The sequence below is a fragment of the Setaria italica genome, chromosome II (assembly GCF_000263155.2).
Source record: "Setaria italica strain Yugu1 chromosome II, Setaria_italica_v2.0, whole genome shotgun sequence".
Lineage (NCBI taxonomy): Eukaryota > Viridiplantae > Streptophyta > Magnoliopsida > Poales > Poaceae > Setaria > Setaria italica.
Genome location: NC_028451.1, coordinates 39,392,511 through 39,412,381, shown reverse-complemented (window position 1 = coordinate 39,412,381; position 19,871 = coordinate 39,392,511). Strand labels below are relative to the sequence as shown.

Genomic DNA, 19,871 nt, shown 5'->3' with positions numbered 1-19,871 from the left:
TGATGGGGGCCTAACGAACATTGGCCATCTCTTGGGCCCATCTGAACCGTTTGTCTCGGCCAACTTTAATGGGCCAAATCCTCTCAGAAGATACTGTTGGGCCTAACGAACATTGGCCCACGAGCACAGGCTCATCTCGCGATACCGTATCATATACACCACGGTGGCGCGCGGCGACTTTTCGAGCGGCATTTGCTTCGCATTTCCCCCCAATTCCTCCCGCCCAACACACCGCCCAAATCCTCTCAGCCACCCGCCGATGGGCGCCCCCGCCATGGCCGGCTTCGACGCCGACGCCGACGACTTCGCCTCGCCGTCGTCATCGGCGCCTCCCGCCCCGCGAGCGCGGGCCGACGGAGGCGTGTACCAGGTGGGCGGCGTGCCGGTGGAGTTCCCCTACAAGCCCTACGGGACGCAGCTGGCGTTCATGGGGCGGGTCATCGCCACGCTCGACCGCGCGCGGCGGCAGGGGCAGTCGCACGCGCTCCTTGAGTCTCCCACCGGCACCGGCAAGTCGCTCTCCCTCCTCTGCTCCGCGCTCGCCTGGCAGCGGCATTACCCGCTCCGCTCCCCACCCGCCGCGCCCACTGCCGCCCCTGACCCGTTCCTCCACGGCGGAGGATTCGTCGCCGACGATACCCAGCCGCAGGCGACGCCGGGTGCGCCCCGCTCTCCCTTTCCTCTGTCTTCATCTTTTTGTCTCTTCTTGGATCAAGAACTGCTCTTTCTTGGTCATCCGTGGCCTGTCGTTTTCCTCATTTTGCCTTTTGGGGGTTCTTGATTGTTCAGTCATCCCGGAGAAGCCAGCAAAGAAGAAGAACACTCCGACCATCTACTACGCGACGTAGGATTTCTGCTTTGTGACTCCAATTGATGAGGGAATTGTACGATTTTGACTCTGATTTCCGTTGGTTGTATTTATGAAGGAGGACGCACGCGCAGATAACCCAGGTTGTCCGGGAGTACCGCAAGACGTCGTACCGAGTGCGCATGGCCATCTTGGTAATCCCTGTTTCGCCTCAGTTTGTTTCTTCTCTGGTAAGAAAGAGAACGCATAGTTCAAATGCATGTTGTTTGAACTAGATTTCTTCTGGGGGGCGACCATAAGTCCATAACATCTGTCTGTTTCCCTTTGTGGTTCATAATGATGAGTCAGTACTCTGTCAAAGCAGGCCTCAAGGAAGCATTACTGTGTCAATAAGCTTGCTTGTATGAGTGAGAACATTGATGAACAATGGTAAACAACATAATGCATCATCTCTTTCAAAGCTCTTGCAGTCTCATTAGTAAATTAACCTTTTTGCTCATCAGCAAGTTGCTGCTAGACGAGAAAGTTCAAGGTGGCTCATGCCCAGAATTCAAGTGAGCTTTCCTGTCTTCTCAATGTCAGAACATATAGTTAACCTGTGGAGCATCCTCTCCTCTATAAATGCTAATGTGATGAGTTAAACGTGCAGGAATGCTCAGAAACTAAGTCGACATCCATCTCTTCAGATTGGTGGTTGCTATGAAGTTCATGATATTGAGGATCTTGTCAGGGTTGGACGTAAAGTGAAGGGTACATATATCTGTTTTGTTGCACTTGTTTCCTCCGGAGGTCAGTCTGATACTCTGATCTGGTTACTGCTGATTCTTACACAATCATCTCCTTTCCCATTATCGGCAGGATGTCCATACTTTGCTGCACAACACATGGCAGAAGCAGCACAGCTGGTTTTCTGCCCATATAACTACCTGATTAGTCCGATTGTCAGAAGAGCAATGGACATTGATATTGGTGGCTCAATCATTATTCTTGACGAGGCACAGTAAGATTTCACCTCTGTGACTCTCTTTCAGTTAATCAATTACTTGTTGATTTAGTTTCCTCAATTAAATTGTAATAGTTCTTGTGCACCTTTTTATGTGATTAGCTTTCAATATTTCCCTTCAGAGTGGTTGTAGACATGTAGTGACAAAATGTTGAATTCCGGTTATTCATCTTCATCTGCATCCTTGTTTTGCAGCAACATAGAAGATACGGCACGTGATGCTGGAAGTGTTGATGTCGATGAAGAATCACTTTACTGTAAGTCAATCACAACAATCTTACAGTTGAAAATTCATGTTCTAAAAAGACATTTTCTGTTAAAAATTAAAAGCATGCTAAATTTGACTATGCGGTAAAGTGTTGCAGGGAGAACTACAAAGCTTGGTCACTGATGAGGCTGTTGCAATGATATACCAACCCCTGCACGATGTTATTCAGGTACATTCTATAGTAGAGAAAAACTCTACCATTTTCCAGGAAATGTAAGGATAGTGTTAATAGTTAGTACTAACATTACTCCTAGAGCTAAGCTTTTAGTACTATTGCAGGGTCTTATGGGTTGGATTTCTGAGCGAGAGGACAATCTGCAGAATCATGAGTTTGGACATCCTGCTTCTTAGTATGTAGCATGTGACTCATTTCTTGGTTCTTATATGATTTATTGTTTACCATTTATTGAATACATGTATGAAGTGGCATTCACATACAGTCCAGCACTGTATGTTTTCTCCTACCTTCAGTGCACTTAACCTTCTGTAATCTTCAGTTGGGCTGGTGAAAAGGCTATGAAAGAACTCCAGCTGGCTGGTATTACTCCAATGAACTTCCCAGTACTACAAGAATGTGCAACAAAGGTGCTTCTTATTTCAAACATCATAGTACTGTTGCTCGTGTGAATATTAATCTATTTTGGTGTGGCTGTGTAACATCAAACATTCACATTTTTCAACTTATATACTGATATCATCCTCTTGCTTTAGGCAGTTAAAGCTGCTTCAGATACCGAATCAGATGGATCACACTTAAGTGGTGGTCGTGCTATGACACTAGAAAGTAAGTAGTAGACTGGCAACTATTTTATTTTATTCATCTTTGAGTACACTTAATAACCCGATGATTCAATCTTTTGCAGGTCTATTCTCTTCATTGAGTTATTTTTTTGCTAATAATGGGCGTAATTCGTGTGATTATCAACTTGCTTTGCAGCGTTTTGTTAAGAAGGAAGGTAGTAAGCCTGTTCATCTTTTTTCTATAAACAACCTTAGACCCGCAATAAGTCTTTCCTGATAACATGAGTTGATGATTACAGTGATAGGACATTGGTTAACTTATAAAGGGGCCACTAGTGGCACTGTTCTTCAAATCAAGAACCTGGTTGCTTAATTTAATGTAATTCATTAATTACAGGATATGCTACAAGTTATATTCCCTTATCAAATTCAAGAACAGTTTTTCTAATTTCATCACATGACTTTTGAACAATTCACAGGAAAGGATGAAATTTCTTCAAAATGCACATTGAGTTTATGGTGTCTCAATCCTGCTGTTGTCTTCCGAGAAATCGCGGATCTAACCCTTTCGGTAATTCTGACATCTGGGTAAGTCTGCATAGTCCTTTTCCCACTTATCAATAGGGTGTTAAAATGCTTTAATGTAACTTCAGCAACAAGGCCCTATTAAGAAGCAAATATCTGATCAGATGGTGAATGTGAAATTAGAAAGAGAAACAAAACAAAGAAGGTGAACAAGACATGCTGCTGGTAGCTAATCTTGATTCATCAATCAATCCTGCACATTTGTTTGGGACAGTATAACTGAACATTTCTTTTGCTTTTGTTCATGGGAAAGGGGACAAAATAGTCAGTGGCTGTCATTAACTTGCCTGAGTAGTTTTGTTTTTCTTAAGAATGTCTAACTCCTAAGTCCCAACATAAATGCATTAACACTATGTAGATTTCTGCTGACTGTAACTTATGTGAGGAAGGGTTTTCAGTCTTATATGTGGACTAGTTTAAAAGCTTTTCAGTACCTTGTAGGCACATGGCCCAGGAGATAAACATCTTACAAACCAGAAATTCATTTATTATGCCGCTTTTGAGGTTCTTTGAAATTGCCAATCATAGTTCTCTCCAGTGGCAGATGATTTACATCTCTTAAACTACATATATCTGCAGAACACTTTCACCAATGGGTTCGTTTGCATCTGAACTTGGTGTCCAGTTTGAGGCTTGCCTGGAAGCTCCTCATGTAATTAATGTCGATTCTCAGGTACGTCTGATGCTAGCTTGTTCTGCTGTGTCATATGTCCTAAACTCATGGTGATGGATTGTATTGTTGGGTGTTGAGTAGAGAAGTTTGAAGGAATACCGATTCAAATTATTTCTGTTACAAACATAGTAACTGGTTAAAACATAGATATATGCTGCAAATTGGCATTGATTCATTTTCCTCCAATGCAATGTCTGGGCATAAAATATTCCACCTCATTGTTGCTTGCTTCTCTTCTGTCTTAGAAAAGTGAGGATTTCCTATCTGACCAAAGGAAAAGAAGAGAATTATAATTTTTATTTGCAAGCTATATCTAATGGCAATTAGTAATGAGCAGTCCTAGTTCGGTTAGAACACATCTAAAGTTTGCATGATGATGTGCCAACATGCAATTAAAACGAGTGCTTGATTAAAATTGCGTGAAAGCTAAACATATTGAGATAGCATACATGCTTGAACTTGATATGCATTACTCGTATCTCACAGTTTTAATGCTAGACTTCTACTTAGAGCTAGTTTAAGGTTTATTAGCATTGCTGTTCTTATGTTAGTCTGTAACCTCTTTAATAAGAGTTGACCCAAAGGGTAGAGACATCCCAAAGGCATTGTTTAAAAGGTCGAGAAAAGGCACCCGAAAGCTGGATCTTAACCTGTACTTTTGGGGAGAACACAGCGAGGAGGCTTTTTTTTTTGAGATCCAGAGTTCGAGCCCTGGTTGCTAGCTTCACAACTGGAGGACTTACCACCATGCTACATGCATGTTCTCCAGTAACCTCTTTAAGACTTTATAAACTGGTTCTCAGTTCATCGATTTAAATAGGGGTTAATTATGCCTCATATTGTCAGCGTAAAGAAGCATTTGCCTGATGAGTTCTCACCCTTATATGGACTTTTTTGTACTGGGAAAGATTAGCAAATATAGTTTTGTCAAACAGTAGCTGTTATTTGCAGTTTTCCAGTCTATCTTGGTTTGCAGGTTTTTGCAGCCGTGCTATCATCTGGTCCAACAAGACATAAACTGAATGCCAGCTACAAAACTGCGGACTGTTCTTCTTTCCAGGTAACCTTTCATCAAATTTAGTTATATGTTATCAACATTTTTTGAAAACATTATTTTGTTTTTACATAGGATGAACTTGGAACTTCACTAGAAGAAATATGCAGAATTGTGCCTGGTGGTGCTCTAGTGTTTTTTCCTAGCTATAAGTTGTTGGACAAATTACAAGTCCGCTGGTCTCAGACAGGTCAATGGGCACGACTTAATGCTCAAAAACATGTGTTTGTTGGTAAGTTTTTGTGAAACATTCTAAAATGTCATTTCGTTAATTATAGAAAACAGTATTATGTCATGTTCAATTTTCTATGTTCTTTATTTATGACTTGTTTGTTTCAGAGCCTAAGGGAAGTACTGAGGAACTTGAACCCGTTTTAAAAGGGTACTATGATGCTATCCTCGGTAAGGCTCCTGTCAAGAAAGGCAGAGGTGGTGCAAGACAGATAGCGAAGAATCGATTGTCAAGGAATTCGTCACAGGAATCTGCTAAAGCAGGAGCTGCTCTGCTTGCAGTTTGCCGTGGGAAGGTGCTACTTTCTTAAATCAAATGTTCATATGAATTTATGCACATGTGTGAACCCTCCAAATTTCTCCATGCATTATGTGCTCATATGCTGATGCTTTGCTGACTGTTGATTTTATTTCCAGGTATCTGAAGGGATTGACTTCTCTGATGACAATGCTAGAGTTGTGGTATCCTTTTGTCCTTTTACAACTAAAACTGATATGCCTAAAGTGTTTAGTATCAAAACATTTGCCCCTACTAACCTGTAGCATGATTAGTAGAATATGATTAATGATTTTGATATCCAGTTGTTTCCTTGACCAGACTTAAGGTCATTGTTGGCATTCCATTTCCAAATATGTATGTTTCTTTCCTTCTTTTCCTTTCTAGAGATGCAATGCGTTTTTCTATGTCTTGATACTAACATTGATTCAACATGGATCAGAAATGATGTTCAAGTAAAGCTGAAAAAAAGATATAATGATTCATACAAATCATCAAAATATTTGTTGAGTGGGAGCGAATGGTACTGTCACCAGGCATTTCGTGCTTTAAATCAAGCTGCAGGTACTTAGCTGCTGCTTTACCTCTGGGCTCTGGCTAAGATGTTGAAAATGCTAATTATTTTCCTTGTCTCTTTTAGGTCGATGCATTCGTCATAAATCTGACTATGGAGGCATAATTTTGATTGGTAAGTTATCATCACCCAAGCATTTGCATGGCTGGACAGAAAAGTCTATTCCTAAAATTTTGGTATTTGATTGTTTTGATCATTTAGTAAATGGAGTGTGCCACTTGTATTTAAATTTCTATGTTATGTGTACAGATGAGCGATATCAGGAGGACAGAAATCTCGTTTACATTTCCAAATGGCTTAGGAATGCAATCAAGCAGTATAATAGCTTTCAGGATACAATGGATGGGTTGCAAAAGTTCTTTCAAAATGCTGAGGTATTATTATTGTTACACCTCTGATTTTCTAAATGTGGATGGGCCTGTCTGATATACATGGCATCACTTCAGGAAAAAATAAAAATCAAAGATCGTGACATGTTCCCCAAGATTAAATTGGAATCTGAAGCACTTTCATCTCTCAGTGATAAAAGAAAGCTGCCATGGCCAGAATTAAGTTCCTCAAACCACTCAGCACCGCAAAAGAATCAGAAGGCAAAGACTGAATGTCTTAGTCAGAAAGTTACAAACATTGATGGAGTGGCAATAGACCAAAAAAAAGTGGGTATGTGTTATAAATCGCCAGAAGTATCTAAAATCTCTTCGAGATCTTTAATTAAGAAAGAGATCTCTCCAACACCCAACAGTCCTCCAATGGCAAACCAACTTCCTGCCTGCAAAGTTGAATCTGATTTCGAAGGTGTAGCTGATACTGGGGCAAACTATGAAGTCAAAACAGAAATTATCAGTTTTGAAAAGGATGACTTTGAACCTCGGTAATCTATCATCTTGCCGACTTCTTTTTTTCCTATTATGGTACCATCATTTATTTTTATTTAAATAGCTATATCCTAACATGAGCAGGTATAAGATAACAATCTTAAATCCATTAGAAGGCAGGTCACAGCAGCCTACTCCAGTTGAGGAAACTTCTTTAGAGACTCCAGTGGCTAGCCCCAGCAACTATTCTGAGATAAACATCTCAGCAGGGATCAATAATGGAACTCTTTCTTGTCTATCCACATTAGCAGCTACTCCGGAAAGAACCACCAACAGAGACTGTCATGAGTCTTTGATCAACAGAAGTGTAAATTCTCACTGTGAGAAAAAGAGAAGGTTGAGCTCCCCAATGAGCTTTTGTGCTTACTCAGAGCGTTCTAATTCTCCAGGCAAATCACAATTGGGTACTGATAATGCTGTTACTATTGAGCATGGGGATCTTAATAGAAATGCTGAGCTGTTTTGTAAAAATATGAGCATGTCAAGGTGTGAAAATGTTAAGCTTGAAAGAAACTACAGTGCACAAGAGGTCTCAGAAAAGATGCCTTCGGGAAAAAAGCTTCTCGTTAGTTGCATTAGATGCAAAACAGCTCTTGGTTTAGAACAAGATGGGCTTCTTGTTACTTGTTCACGGTCTTCATCATCGAAGTTTTACTTGGCATATCTTTTGAGACATGGACTATCAACTGTTGGCCTCCCGGAGGATGGTTTTTCAGCATCAACTCCAGCAGAGATACAAGTAGTAGAGTGTGATGCTTCTTCACTCAACCAGAATATCTTTGGCAAATTTAGCCGCCAGGGTTCATGTCATCATTCTGGTGTTTGGTCTGCAAAGGATGGATGTGTGTACAAGGCAGTAATATGTCCTTTCTGCTCCTCTGAAAACGCATGTGCCACGATCCTCGGTGTGCAAGTTCTTGCAACTGATAAACCAAATCAACAATTGGTGGGAAAGGTAGTTTGCTTATATGGATGCATTTAGTAATTTACTGCTAGTCTTCTACTATTGCCTTAGTGTGATGGTTGTCTCTTCAAATGAAGGTGCTCTTGTTCGGTGAGCGTTTGGATGTCAAGCCTGAGCCATCAAAGGGACAGGTATGGTGTCTCTTTCACCTGACTAAGCTGGTGATGTACGTTTAGAAAACTGACAAAAATTAATTGGGGTTATCTGCTTGCATCTGAAGGCTTCAAGGACTCGGAGAGATGGCAGCAACTCCATCTCGTCGCCACCAGTAATTGACCTCGAGTCTCTTGCATATAAACCATTGAAGAAGGATCCAGTGCCACTGAACTCAAGAAGGTCTAAGGTCAGTTATCTGCTGCCACTGCTGTTATCTTTTGCAGTTCTGCTTGTGATCACTTTCCCAGAATTTGAAGTGTAATCAGGTTCGCATGGCCCTTACCTTGCGTCAACATTGTAAAACTTCTCAGAGTATAATTGACAATACCCCCCCTGAATTTTCTGTGGAGCAGCTAAGGTTACCTACCACGAATAAATCCACGACTGGTACATGATACGGAGGCGCTCCATTAGATGGCACAGCTGTGATCTTTGCCGTGAAGCATCGGGAAGGAATTCGTTCTGCGAAACACAGCGTGCACTGTGCAGCGAGAAGATGCAGATGTCAACTTGCCCATGGAAAGCAAACATCTACATGGATTACAGCGGTTGTTCCCCGAGCGGAAGCGGGGTGTGTAAATGCATTGCCTGGCACTCTGGCAGTAGGAATAGGATCTGATGTACATACATAGTTGACGATGTATCATGTCCATTTATTAACATTTTTTTTTCGAGAAGCTGCTCCTTGTGCAATGCCATTTCAAATCCAGGCTACGATGAAATTTCATTTTTCACAGGGCCATTTACATGATGAGAGTCACACCAGATTGAGTTCGATAATTTATTGGTCGGGACATTGCTTAGGATCGAACTCACCACCACTATTGCTTAGTCAGGACGTTACCAAAAAAAGTAATAAGGATAAGGCAAAAAAAAAAAGGCGTAGCTCCCGGCGAGGATCGAACTCGCGACCTTTCGCTTACGAAGCGAACGCACTACCACTATGCTACGGAAGCAACTTACGAAATTAGGATATGAAAAATATATTGTACGTTTAGACCGGTTACGCTTACGCCCATCTCCAACGGCGCCAACGTACCATGGTTGAGTACTGCGGCCTCCACGTCCGCGTTGAGGTTCCATGTCACCTCGAGCAGTGGTTTCGCAGGTGCTCAGAGAGGCTTGCAGAAGCACCAGTAGTCACCCCACCCCACTTAAGTACGTTTTCAATATTCTCTTAATTACGTATTTGGAAAGGAATACCACCAAGTTAAGAATGTGAAACATGGAGCCGGAAAAATCTCTCTTATGCGAGTGTTCCTATGCAGACCTTTTGAATTTCGGTCATGCCTCCGAATGAAACAATTGTCCATTTGTCCTACCCCAGAAAATAAAACAAAAGGAAATGGCCTACCTTCCATCCAGAGCTGAAAGAGTAACACTGTTCTTTGAGCTTTGACTATTGCCTCTTCCCTGTTCTACTTCGTTATTTCTATGGGCAAAATACACAGGTTTCTTCGGGATGGGAAGTGTCGTGCTTCCATTCTCCAAGACGAACAAAACAGATGACATGAGTGGCCTGTCGTTCGGATTGTCCTGCACGCACAAGAGCCCTATGTGGACGCAGAGCAAAACTTCATTGGGTACGCAGCTCTCCACAATACTCAAGTCTAACAAATTCTTTGCCTTCCCATCCTTCCACAAGTTCCACGCCTGGACAAATCAAATCAATAATTGAGGTTACGGAAGTCTAGATCAATTCCTAATTTTTGCAAATTTGATAAAAACTTGTGCTCACATAATCGATAAGGTCTTCAAACTCCATTATCTGATCAGTAGAGCTTATCTTCACACCACTTACAAGCTCCAAAACCAACACGCCAAAGCTATACACATCTGATTTAGCAGAGAATACACCTCGCATCGCATACTCTGGAGCCATGTAACCACTGTTCAAAATTACCAGGAAAATTTATTTTTTATATGACTTTGGTGAACTAGTATAAAAATTTCGGCAACAATTATTACTCACTATGTTCCGGCGACTCGCTTTGTGTTTGCGTTCTGTTGGTTGTCACTGAACATCCTTGCCATACCAAAGTCTGCTATCTTAGGTCTCATATCTTCATCTAGCAAAATGTTGCTTGCTTTGAGGTCTCTGTGAATTATCTTCAGTCTCGAATCTTGATGGAGGTATAGAAGCCCTTTTGCAACCCCTTTGATTATGTTAAACCGTGTTGGCCAATCTAGTCGTGTTTTTCTTGTAGCACCTACAAAGAGCAATAATTTTTATACGATTAACAATCAACTTGTTATGTTCAATCCAAAAACAGCAGTGTGCTATTGGATCATACTGAAAAGTAGAGCATCTAAGCTTTTGTTAGGCATGTGCTCGAAGATCAGGAGCTTCTCATCTCCCTCGATGGAGCAACCGAGAAATTTAACCAAATTTCTATGTTGTAGTTTGGCAATTAGAACGACTTCATTTCTGAATTCCACTATTCCTTGCTCAGAATCCCTGCTGAGCCTTTTGATGGCCACTTCTTGCCCATCTAAGTTTGCCTTGTCATTCAAATGGAAAATGAATTGAATGAGATTTTGATTTAGTATTAGTACAACCAGAGTTCGAGAATGAAAGGAAAGATGTGGATGAGTCACCTTGTAAACTTTTCCAAAACCTCCTTTTCCAATCATACATGATTCATGGAAGTTATCTGTCGCAGCTATGATATCTCTGAAGCTTACCACTGGAAATTCGTAGCCTTCAGTAGGACTTCCTTCTCCAAAGCCTTTAGGATCACTCAAGTCTCCCAGGACTAAGATCCTGTGTTTTCTCCGTTTCTGTTTGATACCTGCTTCCAAATGTGAGAAACAATTTTTTCACTCATCAAGATATTTTGGAATTAAGTGTTGGTACAAATATTATTATTGTGTGTGCAGGTCCAAGCGTAAGATTTCCCATACCTTTGCACTTACAGATCCATAATATCAGAAGGAATATGCACGTCAGCAGAATGCCTGCTAAAACTAGCAATGCAGTCTTCAGTGTTTTCCTACCCATCCTTCTACCTTCACAAAGGCAATGTAAAGTTTATCAACGACATCTTACTATTACTAATTGGAGGTTCCTTTTGAAGCTTCTAGGTGAAACCACCTAGAATTTCTAGGTGGACACTCTAGAAAAAGAGAGAAATCCTAAAAATTCTCACAAAAAAGCAAAACATCCGACCATCAATCGATAGATTCAAATCATCATAGCTATTGGATCTATTATGTTTTCTAAAAAATTACCCACCTATGCCATTATGAAAATAGGTTAAAGTAACCCCCTAAATCTATATATAAATTACCCACATCTGCCATTATATAAAATCAGGTAAAGTAACCCCCTAATCTTCATCAAAATTACCCACTTATGCCATTATAAAAAAATATTTAAAATAACCTCCTAATTTGCAACCGAATTGCCCACCACTATTACTTAAAAACTTAAAGTAACCCGTTAAATTTACATCTATATTACCCATACATGCCATTATTAAAAATAACATGATAACCCTATGCTTTGAATCAAATAACCTTAATTAAAAATATATAGCAATATATGATTCTAAATCGTCTATATCTTGCACTATTGGTATATGATATAATAATTAAGTTCTATATGCATGATGTGTGTCACCATTTATACAGATATAGAGGAAGTGATGAGAATATAGATTTCTATGACAAGCTAGAAAAAAGAGACAAATTGTCATAAAACTTAAAAACATCAAATACCAATCCTGTAAATTCTAATAATCATAGCCATTGATCTATTATATTTTTTGAAAAGTTACCCACTACTATCATTGTGAAAATATTCAAAAATGAGTTCTAAACCTATATCTAAATTACCGAGCTCAGCTATTATAAAAATAATCTAAAGTAACCCCATAATCTTCATCCAATTTACTAATACATATCATTATAAAGCATAACTTAAAATGTCATTCTAAAATTTTATCTATATTACCCACGTATGTTGTTATTAAAAATAACATAAATTAAACACCTAAATCTTAATCTAATTATCTTCATGTGCATCATACATAAATGTCAAAAAGTAAACTAATATATGATTCTAAATTACCTATTTATGTCATTCTTAATATAAAAATACTAAGTTAAAGTATATACACATGATGAGTGTCACCATTTAGACCATTTATACATGTATGTGAGGAATCGATGAAAAATATTTATTTGTTTGCTAAACATAATGTATGGAGGATTGGAGGTGCGATACAAAATAGAAAAAGTATGAATATGGATGAAAAAGTGCATAGAGTAATTATTAATTAAAATCAATCACAACTGGACAACAATAGGTTATATAGTATTATGTTGACGTTTTGAAAAAATAAGAGAGTAGTAGGTAATCAATTTTGATTATTAGCTAAGAGTTTAATTTCTAAATAATTTTCAAATATAATAGTTTCTAAAAACATTAGCCCGTGCGGCAGCACGGGTTGATGGACTAGTATATATAATGAAGATTGTTGGCAATATTATTTTAACTCTGATTGTTATGTTAATATTTACACGGTGCTTTGCCGATTCTGATCTGATATATGAAAAATTTTCTGGAAGACATGTGCTGCTTTATTTTACTCAGTTTACAAACATGTTCTGCAGGAGAGAATTGGTACCTTTGGCCAGGCCAGCAAGCCGGAGATGCAGCGTCTCGCTTCCAGCGACGTTGCCGCCGATCTTCTCCGCGTCAATGAGCTCCCCGACCCACACCAGGCACCTCGTGGGGTCTCCCTTGGCGCTGCTGCTCAGGTTCGCGTACGCGAACGCCACGCAGGAGCAGTTGCGCCTGCACTCGGCCGCGCACTCGTCCAGGCTCCTGTTCCCAACGACCACGAACCTGTCCGGCGCTTTCATCGCCGGCAACGGCAAGAAGCCGTCCCCATCGCCGCACCGCAGCTCCTCCTTTCGCCGGCAACCCGACGAGAACCTGCCGCTGCTCCACTCCTCAGGGCTCGCCGGCGCGAAGCCATCGAGGCACTTGCACGTCGGGGCAGCCACCGTGTTGTCGCAGTAGCCGAACGCGCCGCAGTAGCCGTAGCGGCTGCACCCGTGCGGCGGCCACACGCCGAGCTCGTCCCACTCCAGGGAGGCGTTGTTCCAGCTCTGGAGCACCAGCTCGCCGGAGTAGCTCATCACGTACCGCGTGCGCGTGACGGGGGGGCGGATGTCGAACGACATGGAGGCGTCGTCCTTGAGGTCCAGGACGGTCAGGAGGACGACGGCGCCGGTTTCCTCGATGAAATCGCTGGCGACCCTGTAGCCTGTCCACACGCCGCTGCGCCAGAGCGGGCTCGACCCGTTCCAGGTGAAGAGCTGGAGTGAAGTGACCGGGTCGATGCCGTAGGTGAAGCCCCCCGGGGACGGGTCGCCGGGACTCTTCCAAGAAACAAGGCGGTCACCGGCGCGGCCGCCGCGGCTCACTCGGATCCTCATGTCGGGGAGGAACGTGTCGGAAGGGTGGTCAAAGCTCTGCCACAGCATGGTGCCGTTCGCTGACCGGAGCTCCAGGTTCCCGGAGTTCGTGAGCGTGGCTGCTGGTTCAGCCGCGCCCAACGGCGCTGAGAAGCCAGCCGTGCCAGCGATGACGTTGGTCGACCAAACAAGGCGGCCGTCGTCGGCATCGGACAGGACGAGGTTGGAGGTGTTGGTCAGTGCGAGTGTCGGGGCAGAGGAGGCAGAGCGGCCGGTGACGATGATCGGAGTTTCCCGGTTGGCGATCCACACGACGGTGAGCTTGGGGATGCCGTTGTACCATATCCCGAGGTACAGCTTGGCCGGCGTGGAGTTGGAGGGGGAGAAGAAGCCCAACGCGAAGGCGCCGTCACTGGAAACGATGACGTCGCCGGGGGACAGCGGCTTGCCAACGACGAGCTTGTCCTCGGATGCGCACGACGGCAGCAAGATGGAGAGGAGTAAGACGATGACGATGCAGGGCATGCACGCTGATAATATGATTCGTCTTTCGCCTTTGGTGGCGTTCGCGGAATGTACTTGCCAGGACATTATTGAGCATCTTCATCTTGACCTGATCCTTTTCTGCCCTTAGCAACGGCAAATACAATAGTTTGGTCTTCGTTGAATTTGACATTTCTGGGATCCGTGTCCCAATGGTAGTTAGGATAGCCATAGGCCCATGTTATCACTGATTGCGTATACTTTTTTTTACAGAGCTGATTGAATATGCTCCAAAGGGAAAAAGAAAAACAATGTTATCACTGATCCATGCGAAAATTGTTCTAGGCCCGAGCCGCTCGTCGTCGGCCGCTCCTCCACGGGAATTCTCTGCGGCGACCACGCCTCCCCGACGAGGTCTGATGATCTGATCTGCTCGGTCTGCCGTCGGATGTCTCCAGTCCACGCTACAGCGACTGCCGGAGCAAAAGCGGGGCGGTTCCGGAGCAAGCGCTCGGCCAAGAGCCTCCCCGACCTGTCGCCGCCGTCCTCCCCATTTTCGTTCCGGCGGCCGCCGTCACGCCCGTCGTCGTCCCAGAAGGCGCTCCTACGCCGCCGTCGGAACCGGAACACGCCGCTCTCGACATCCCCGCCGCCGCCACGCGGCCCCTCGGCGGCGGACCCATCAAGAAGCCAACGCGCTTCGGCGCTTTCGTCAGGGCGCTGGTCAAGGCCATGTGGGTGGCGTACATGCTGGTGATTCAGGTCATTCCAGCAAAACAAAACCAGTCCTAGGAGGAGAGAAATCCGCGTTGTTTAGTTCCCAATTTGGGAGTGGTAAAATTGGCATTTTGCCATAAATGCGGAACTGTAGCATTTCGTTTGTATTTGTGAATTATTGTCCAAATATTGACTAATTAGGCTCAAAAGATTCGTCTCGCAAAGTACAACAAAACTGTGCAATTAGTTTTTAATTTCATCTACATTAAGTATTCCATGCATGTACCGCAAATTTAATGTGATGGGGAATCTTCTTTTTGCATAGTGTCAAAGTTGGGAATTTGGGGTATCTAAACATGGCCTCAATAAAAATCCAGGCTGACGTTCGTGATTGACTTGATACCTGAAGATGGAACGGACAGATGACAAGACATTGACAGCAAAACTAACAACTTCTGATCCAGCCATTACTGTAGCACAATACTTGGTCAGGCTGGGTGATGCCAACGGTTAATCAGACACATTCATAGCGTCGCCTGTGAAACAATTCCTGACTTAACGCCGCACGACTCTGTCCAGCAATTAGCAGTTGGTGGCATCTGTTCTGTTCAGGCCTGAGATCTGAGGCAAAGCAAGCGCTAGTATTGCTATTTGAGTAAACGTTCAGACTGACAGCACAACGGTCATGCTCGGAGTCGGAGCAACGTACTACCGCGAGCATGCGCAGCTGCAGAAGCAGAAAAGCACATGGCGTCACTCCTTCCATCGATCGTCCGCCTTTTCCCCATTCGTGACTCGTGACTGTATTGCCTTTTACCCAATTCCAGCAGTCAAAAAGCAGCAGACGGCAACCGACTTTTACCCAAAACTGCAGAACTTCTTCAGTTCTGGACAGAATGTGCACGCAAACCATGATAGCACATTCCAAGCGGAGGGAAGCCGTTCTCTTTTTTCTTCGGTTCTCTACCGGTTCACCGTGATGGACGATAATTTGACTGCAGAATCGTTACTTGCTTTATTAATTAAAAAAATAGGTAAATATATTAATATGGTGAATGATGAATGATATGCATCAACCAATTAAAAATTTAATACCTAGGAAATTAAAGATGAAGAAAAACTTACATACTATGGACTAAACATCCTCCTTCGGCGTTACATCCACCGTAACTATTAACCCGTAAACTCAAGAACAATGAAACATGAATAGTCGTTTCTCGGTTACTGATCACCCTTGCGCCTTCCATTTCCGCATTATGTTCGTTTTGCTCAAAGCCGTATGGTTGCGTTCACATCTGTTCGTTGTTAGAGCGATAGCATCATATCCCTTGTCGTTTCAGGATTTCATCAGATGCTCGGATATCCTAGCGTCATATCTTTGTGCGGCAAAGGCAGCCACTCCAAGTAGCTCCTTCTTCCTCATGTCCACAGAAACCACCCGTGCATCTGCATCCCCGCGGTCAATCTTGGTTGTGAAGTAGACGACATCAGCATCTTCTTGCAGGCCTAAAACGGGTTGGCATGCGTCGAGTTCCCTGAAGGGTGACAGAGCCATGCCTTCATCTCTCCACGCCTTGGGGCAGAGCTTGTTGTGGACCTTCACATCCGTGGAATCCATGATCTTTGTGTCCTGGCGCCAACGATCTTCTTCATCCGAGGTGGAGCTAGTAACCGGCCTATTCCATGTAGAAGCCATCCAACCATCCGAGAAATAGCACTTGCTGAAGTGTGCACTAGCCTTCAAGTGAAGCTGAGCTCGACGTACTTGAGACGGTCTCCGACGACGGCAATGTCCCGGTAGAGGCGAACGTCGCCCTTAAGCGTCTTGTTATTCTGCATAGGCTCTGCGAAGGACCGGGACGGATGACCAGAGGGGATGAATAGGAACCTTTAAAATTCTCTCCAAGAACGAGGCTTATATACCTGTAGCAAGCAGTAAACAAAAGCTAGCCCTGTACCGAGATGCAAGAAGCAACAGGAACCATGCCGGCCAAAGCAAAGCTCAAGGAAAGAACTAGTGCAACCATGAATGGCTAGTCATTGGATCCGTAGCATGAAAGGGACATTTCACAATTTAGAAGATTAAAAGCACAAGCTGCTTACACAACTGCTGATGAACCAAAGAGCACTTGCAGCTACTGCTACTGTCCAACGACCAAACAAACAGGAATCAACTTAAACTAATTCCCATCACAAGGCTTGCACGAATCACCATAGAGATTAAAAGGCACTAAGGACAAGCAAGTAATAATTGCATCAGGATTAGAGTGATGCTTCACAAGTTTTCCTGTCCTGAAGCTGTCGGCAAGCTGCTGCTCTGAAAGTATCTCGTCCCTTGCACGCTGGGCCAGCAGGCGCTCAGCTGCTGAGCCGCTGACTGCCGCCCAGCAGGGCGTCGCGCGAGCCGGACCGCCGCGTGGCTCCTGCTAGGCTGCAACGCTTAGCAGGCCGCCGTGCGCCGTCTGGGCCAGTGCGTGCCGCTGGGCTGCCGGCCTGCAGCACACCGCTGCTGGCCCACGTCCACGCACGCACGCGCTGCCGCCTGCCGCGCGTGGCTGTAGTGCTCGCGAGCACGAGCTAGTTCCTGCTTCCAGTGAAGAACTGAAGAACAAAGCAAGGAACACGCCCAACTTCAAACAAAAATCCTTCCTCAAAATACGATGGATCGAAACGAAACTTGAGGCATGGAAGCATCTCCTTAAGGGCTAACAGATCCAGAAAAAAAATCTAGAAAAGCTCGAGTATCCATCTCGAATTTTGGGAAAAACTAAACACCCTCCAAGAAGAACGCTTACATGAAAAACTTCAAATTCACGCCGAATCCACGAGGAATTTGAGTGGGGATCTTAGCAACAAAAGCCACCAACAAATTTCACCGGATTTGAAGTGAATCGTGAAAAACGAAAATTCCTCAAAAATACTCCGAAAACACGAAAATAGAAATCTCAGGTTTTTAGAGGATGGAGCAAGTGAGCATGAATTTAATCTTTGGATTACTCCACCATGTTCGGTTACAAGCTACTCTTAAGCATAATCAAAGCTAAGATGGCAAAAAAATTAAATAAAAAATCCCTCATCTTTCTCTCTCTCTCCTCACCCAAAGGCTCTCACAAACAAATAAGAAACACACCACCAAACAACTGCCCCAACAACTACTCCTCATATATCCAGAAAATGACCAGAGTGCCCTTATATGAAGTATACAATCCAAATACCCCATAGGGGTAAAACCGTCCAACTTTTTGTCAGTACATCGAACGGACCCGGCGCCTTCACGACTTCGTCTCGCCTCGACGCAAGCTTTGCGATGGTGCCACGCGTCCTCCAACTTGACGTCGTTCGGCCGTACCGGACTTGCCCCCGGTTTGGAGGCCAAACCGGTCAAACCCTCTTGCATACCCCGCAAGCGTGACTCACCCCAGATTTTGAGGTCAAACCGGTCAAACCCTCCTGCACACCTCGCAAGGCGTGACTCACCCCAGGTTTTGAGGTCAAACCCTCTTGCACGCCGCACACGACGTGACTCACCGATGTCAATGTGTGTCCGGCCTTCGCCAAGCCTTTGACGCCTCCAAAACTTTCGCTCCCGCTCCCGAGCCGCCTACTCGACTTGCCTCTATCCCGCTTAACTCGACCGACGCCATCTCCATCCCGATGTACTCTTACTCTTCCGTGCACCATATGGACTGCCCATGACTCCGCCCGGATTCCTCAGGTCTCTCAGTCCAAGCCTACTCGTGCCCACCCTTTACAGCCCAAGTACATCGGCATGAACCTTTCGCTTGATATTCACATCATGCCGTCGACCACCATGTCGCATCCTACACCTGCACATCACAAGCCAAGAGACACAATACATAAGTTCTGTTTTACACAAACATCACAACACAATGCACACAACACAACACTTCCAGTTAGCCGTTAGCATAATCATGCACATATGAAATATGGACTCAACCGGTAAAACCTCAAATCATCCAATCAATCACTTGTCACAAATAGACTAAGGCACATCTCAACTTAATCTCTCACTGTGACATAACGGAGCAGGGCCATGGGTTTGCCTAGCACTCGCCGCACAGCTTCACGTTCCACTGTGAGGACGTCGCAAAAGATGATTCCCCACCAGAGGTCGACGAAGGCCATCGTGCCAGCGTCTCCTCGTATCGCCATCACCTTGCAGTTTCTATGGTAAAAGTGTTTGCCGTCGTGGCGCTGCCGTTGCTGCTTGCTCAGCGATACGCTCTTTGAGTCACAGGGGGTGTTTGGATTTTTAGGACCTCCTAAAATTTATGTCACATCGAATATTCGGAGGCTAATTAGGAGGACTAAATATGAGCTAATTATAAAACTAATTACACAGATGGAGGCTAATTCACGAGACGAATCTATTAAGCCTAATTAATCCATCATTAGCACATGTTTACTGTAGCATCACATTATCAAATCATGAACTAATTAGGCTTAATATATTCATCTCGCAAAACAAACACCCCCATACACACAGAGGTCAAACTGCCCTGTTGGCTGCCCCTAGGGTGCACGATAGTGTCCAGCCACAACGTATTCTCTACTTGCGTGCTCGTCGGTGTGGTAGTGTACGACGCCAATGTCGTCGGCGTCAAAGAAATGAGGCCTGGGCAGCCGCAGAAGGCCACCTCAACCTGTCGTGGTCTGGTAGCACTATTGAAAAACTGAGCATTCATCCCGAGATTCAGTACTGGTTGCATTTTGACATGGTACTGATGTGAGCATGAGTACTGGGTCTAACAGATAGTCCCCGAGAAGCCTCCTGTAACCTCCTTTAGCACCGGGTGGAGCTTCCACCCGGTACTAAAGGTCACCCATTAGTACCGGATGGAGGTTCCACCCAGTACTTAAAACTCCCGTCCGCCACCTTATCCCAACCCCCCCCCCCCCGCTACCCGTATGTGGCGGCCGTCTTATCCCCATCCACCCACGCCGTTACGAATTCTCTGGGTGTGTGGGTAAGAATCGCAAGATCAGCCCTTATTTCCCGGGTGCGCTGGAGATG

The 19,871-nt window shown here is 44.2% G+C and overlaps 2 protein-coding genes and 1 non-coding gene across 4 annotated transcripts; 1 reads left to right on the top strand and 2 right to left on the bottom strand.

The window, feature by feature from the left end:
* The first annotated feature begins 201 nt into the window (after window positions 1–201).
* LOC101753350 (Fanconi anemia group J protein homolog) lies at window positions 202–8,886 on the top strand. 2 transcript variants are annotated; one of them, XM_012843490.2, is made up of 28 exons: window positions 202–659; window positions 790–844; window positions 927–1,002; window positions 1,173–1,237; window positions 1,312–1,362; window positions 1,458–1,558; window positions 1,667–1,808; window positions 2,007–2,068; window positions 2,169–2,248; window positions 2,359–2,429; window positions 2,577–2,664; window positions 2,791–2,863; window positions 2,943–3,035; window positions 3,300–3,408; window positions 3,985–4,078; window positions 5,055–5,138; window positions 5,208–5,364; window positions 5,472–5,659; window positions 5,781–5,825; window positions 5,969–5,997; window positions 6,083–6,204; window positions 6,281–6,328; window positions 6,464–6,588; window positions 6,661–7,085; window positions 7,174–8,044; window positions 8,131–8,184; window positions 8,274–8,396; window positions 8,563–8,886. In XM_012843490.2, the coding sequence occupies exons 1-28, from the start codon at window positions 260–262 to the stop codon at window positions 8,602–8,604; spliced, it is 3,873 nt and encodes a 1,290-aa protein (XP_012698944.1). In that variant the 5' UTR covers window positions 202–259; the 3' UTR covers window positions 8,605–8,886. The 2 variants fall into 2 exon arrangements, with proteins under 2 accessions (XP_012698944.1, XP_012698943.1); XM_012843489.2 differs by having other exon boundaries at window positions 8,274–8,475.
* A 207-nt stretch (window positions 8,887–9,093) lies between these two features.
* On the bottom strand, window positions 9,094–9,165 carry TRNAT-CGU. The gene has a single exon. It is a non-coding gene; the product is annotated as a tRNA-Thr (tRNA).
* Window positions 9,166–9,451: 286 nt separating this feature from the next.
* Window positions 9,452–14,150, bottom strand: LOC101752943 (putative G-type lectin S-receptor-like serine/threonine-protein kinase At1g61610). Its single transcript, XM_004959590.2, has 7 exons — window positions 12,841–14,150; window positions 11,114–11,218; window positions 10,808–11,001; window positions 10,504–10,711; window positions 10,182–10,419; window positions 9,948–10,098; window positions 9,452–9,862 (listed from the first exon to the last, which is right to left on the bottom strand). The coding sequence occupies exons 1-7, from the start codon at window positions 13,703–13,705 to the stop codon at window positions 9,560–9,562; spliced, it is 2,064 nt and encodes a 687-aa protein (XP_004959647.2). The 5' UTR covers window positions 13,706–14,150; the 3' UTR covers window positions 9,452–9,559.
* Between the last annotated feature and the right edge of the window lie 5,721 nt (window positions 14,151–19,871).

Bases quoted from the DNA above. Each gene is read 5' to 3' on its own strand.
- LOC101753350 (XM_012843489.2), top strand. From the start codon at position 260: ATGGGCGCCCCCGCCATGGCCGGCTTCGACGCCGACGCCGACGACTTC. The intron at 1,559-1,666 runs GTACATATATCT...CATTATCGGCAG, and splicing joins GGTTGGACGTAAAGTGAAGG to GATGTCCATACTTTGCTGCA. The intron at 7,086-7,173 runs GTAATCTATCAT...TAACATGAGCAG, and splicing joins AAGGATGACTTTGAACCTCG to GTATAAGATAACAATCTTAA.
- LOC101752943 (XM_004959590.2), bottom strand. From the start codon at position 13,705: ATGCTGTGGCAGAGCTTTGACCACCCTTCCGACACGTTCCTCCCCGAC. The intron at 11,002-11,113 runs GTATGGGAAATC...ATTTGGAAGCAG, and splicing joins ATGGATCTGTAAGTGCAAAG to GTATCAAACAGAAACGGAGA. The intron at 9,863-9,947 runs GTGAGCACAAGT...TGATTTGTCCAG, and splicing joins TTGAAGACCTTATCGATTAT to GCGTGGAACTTGTGGAAGGA.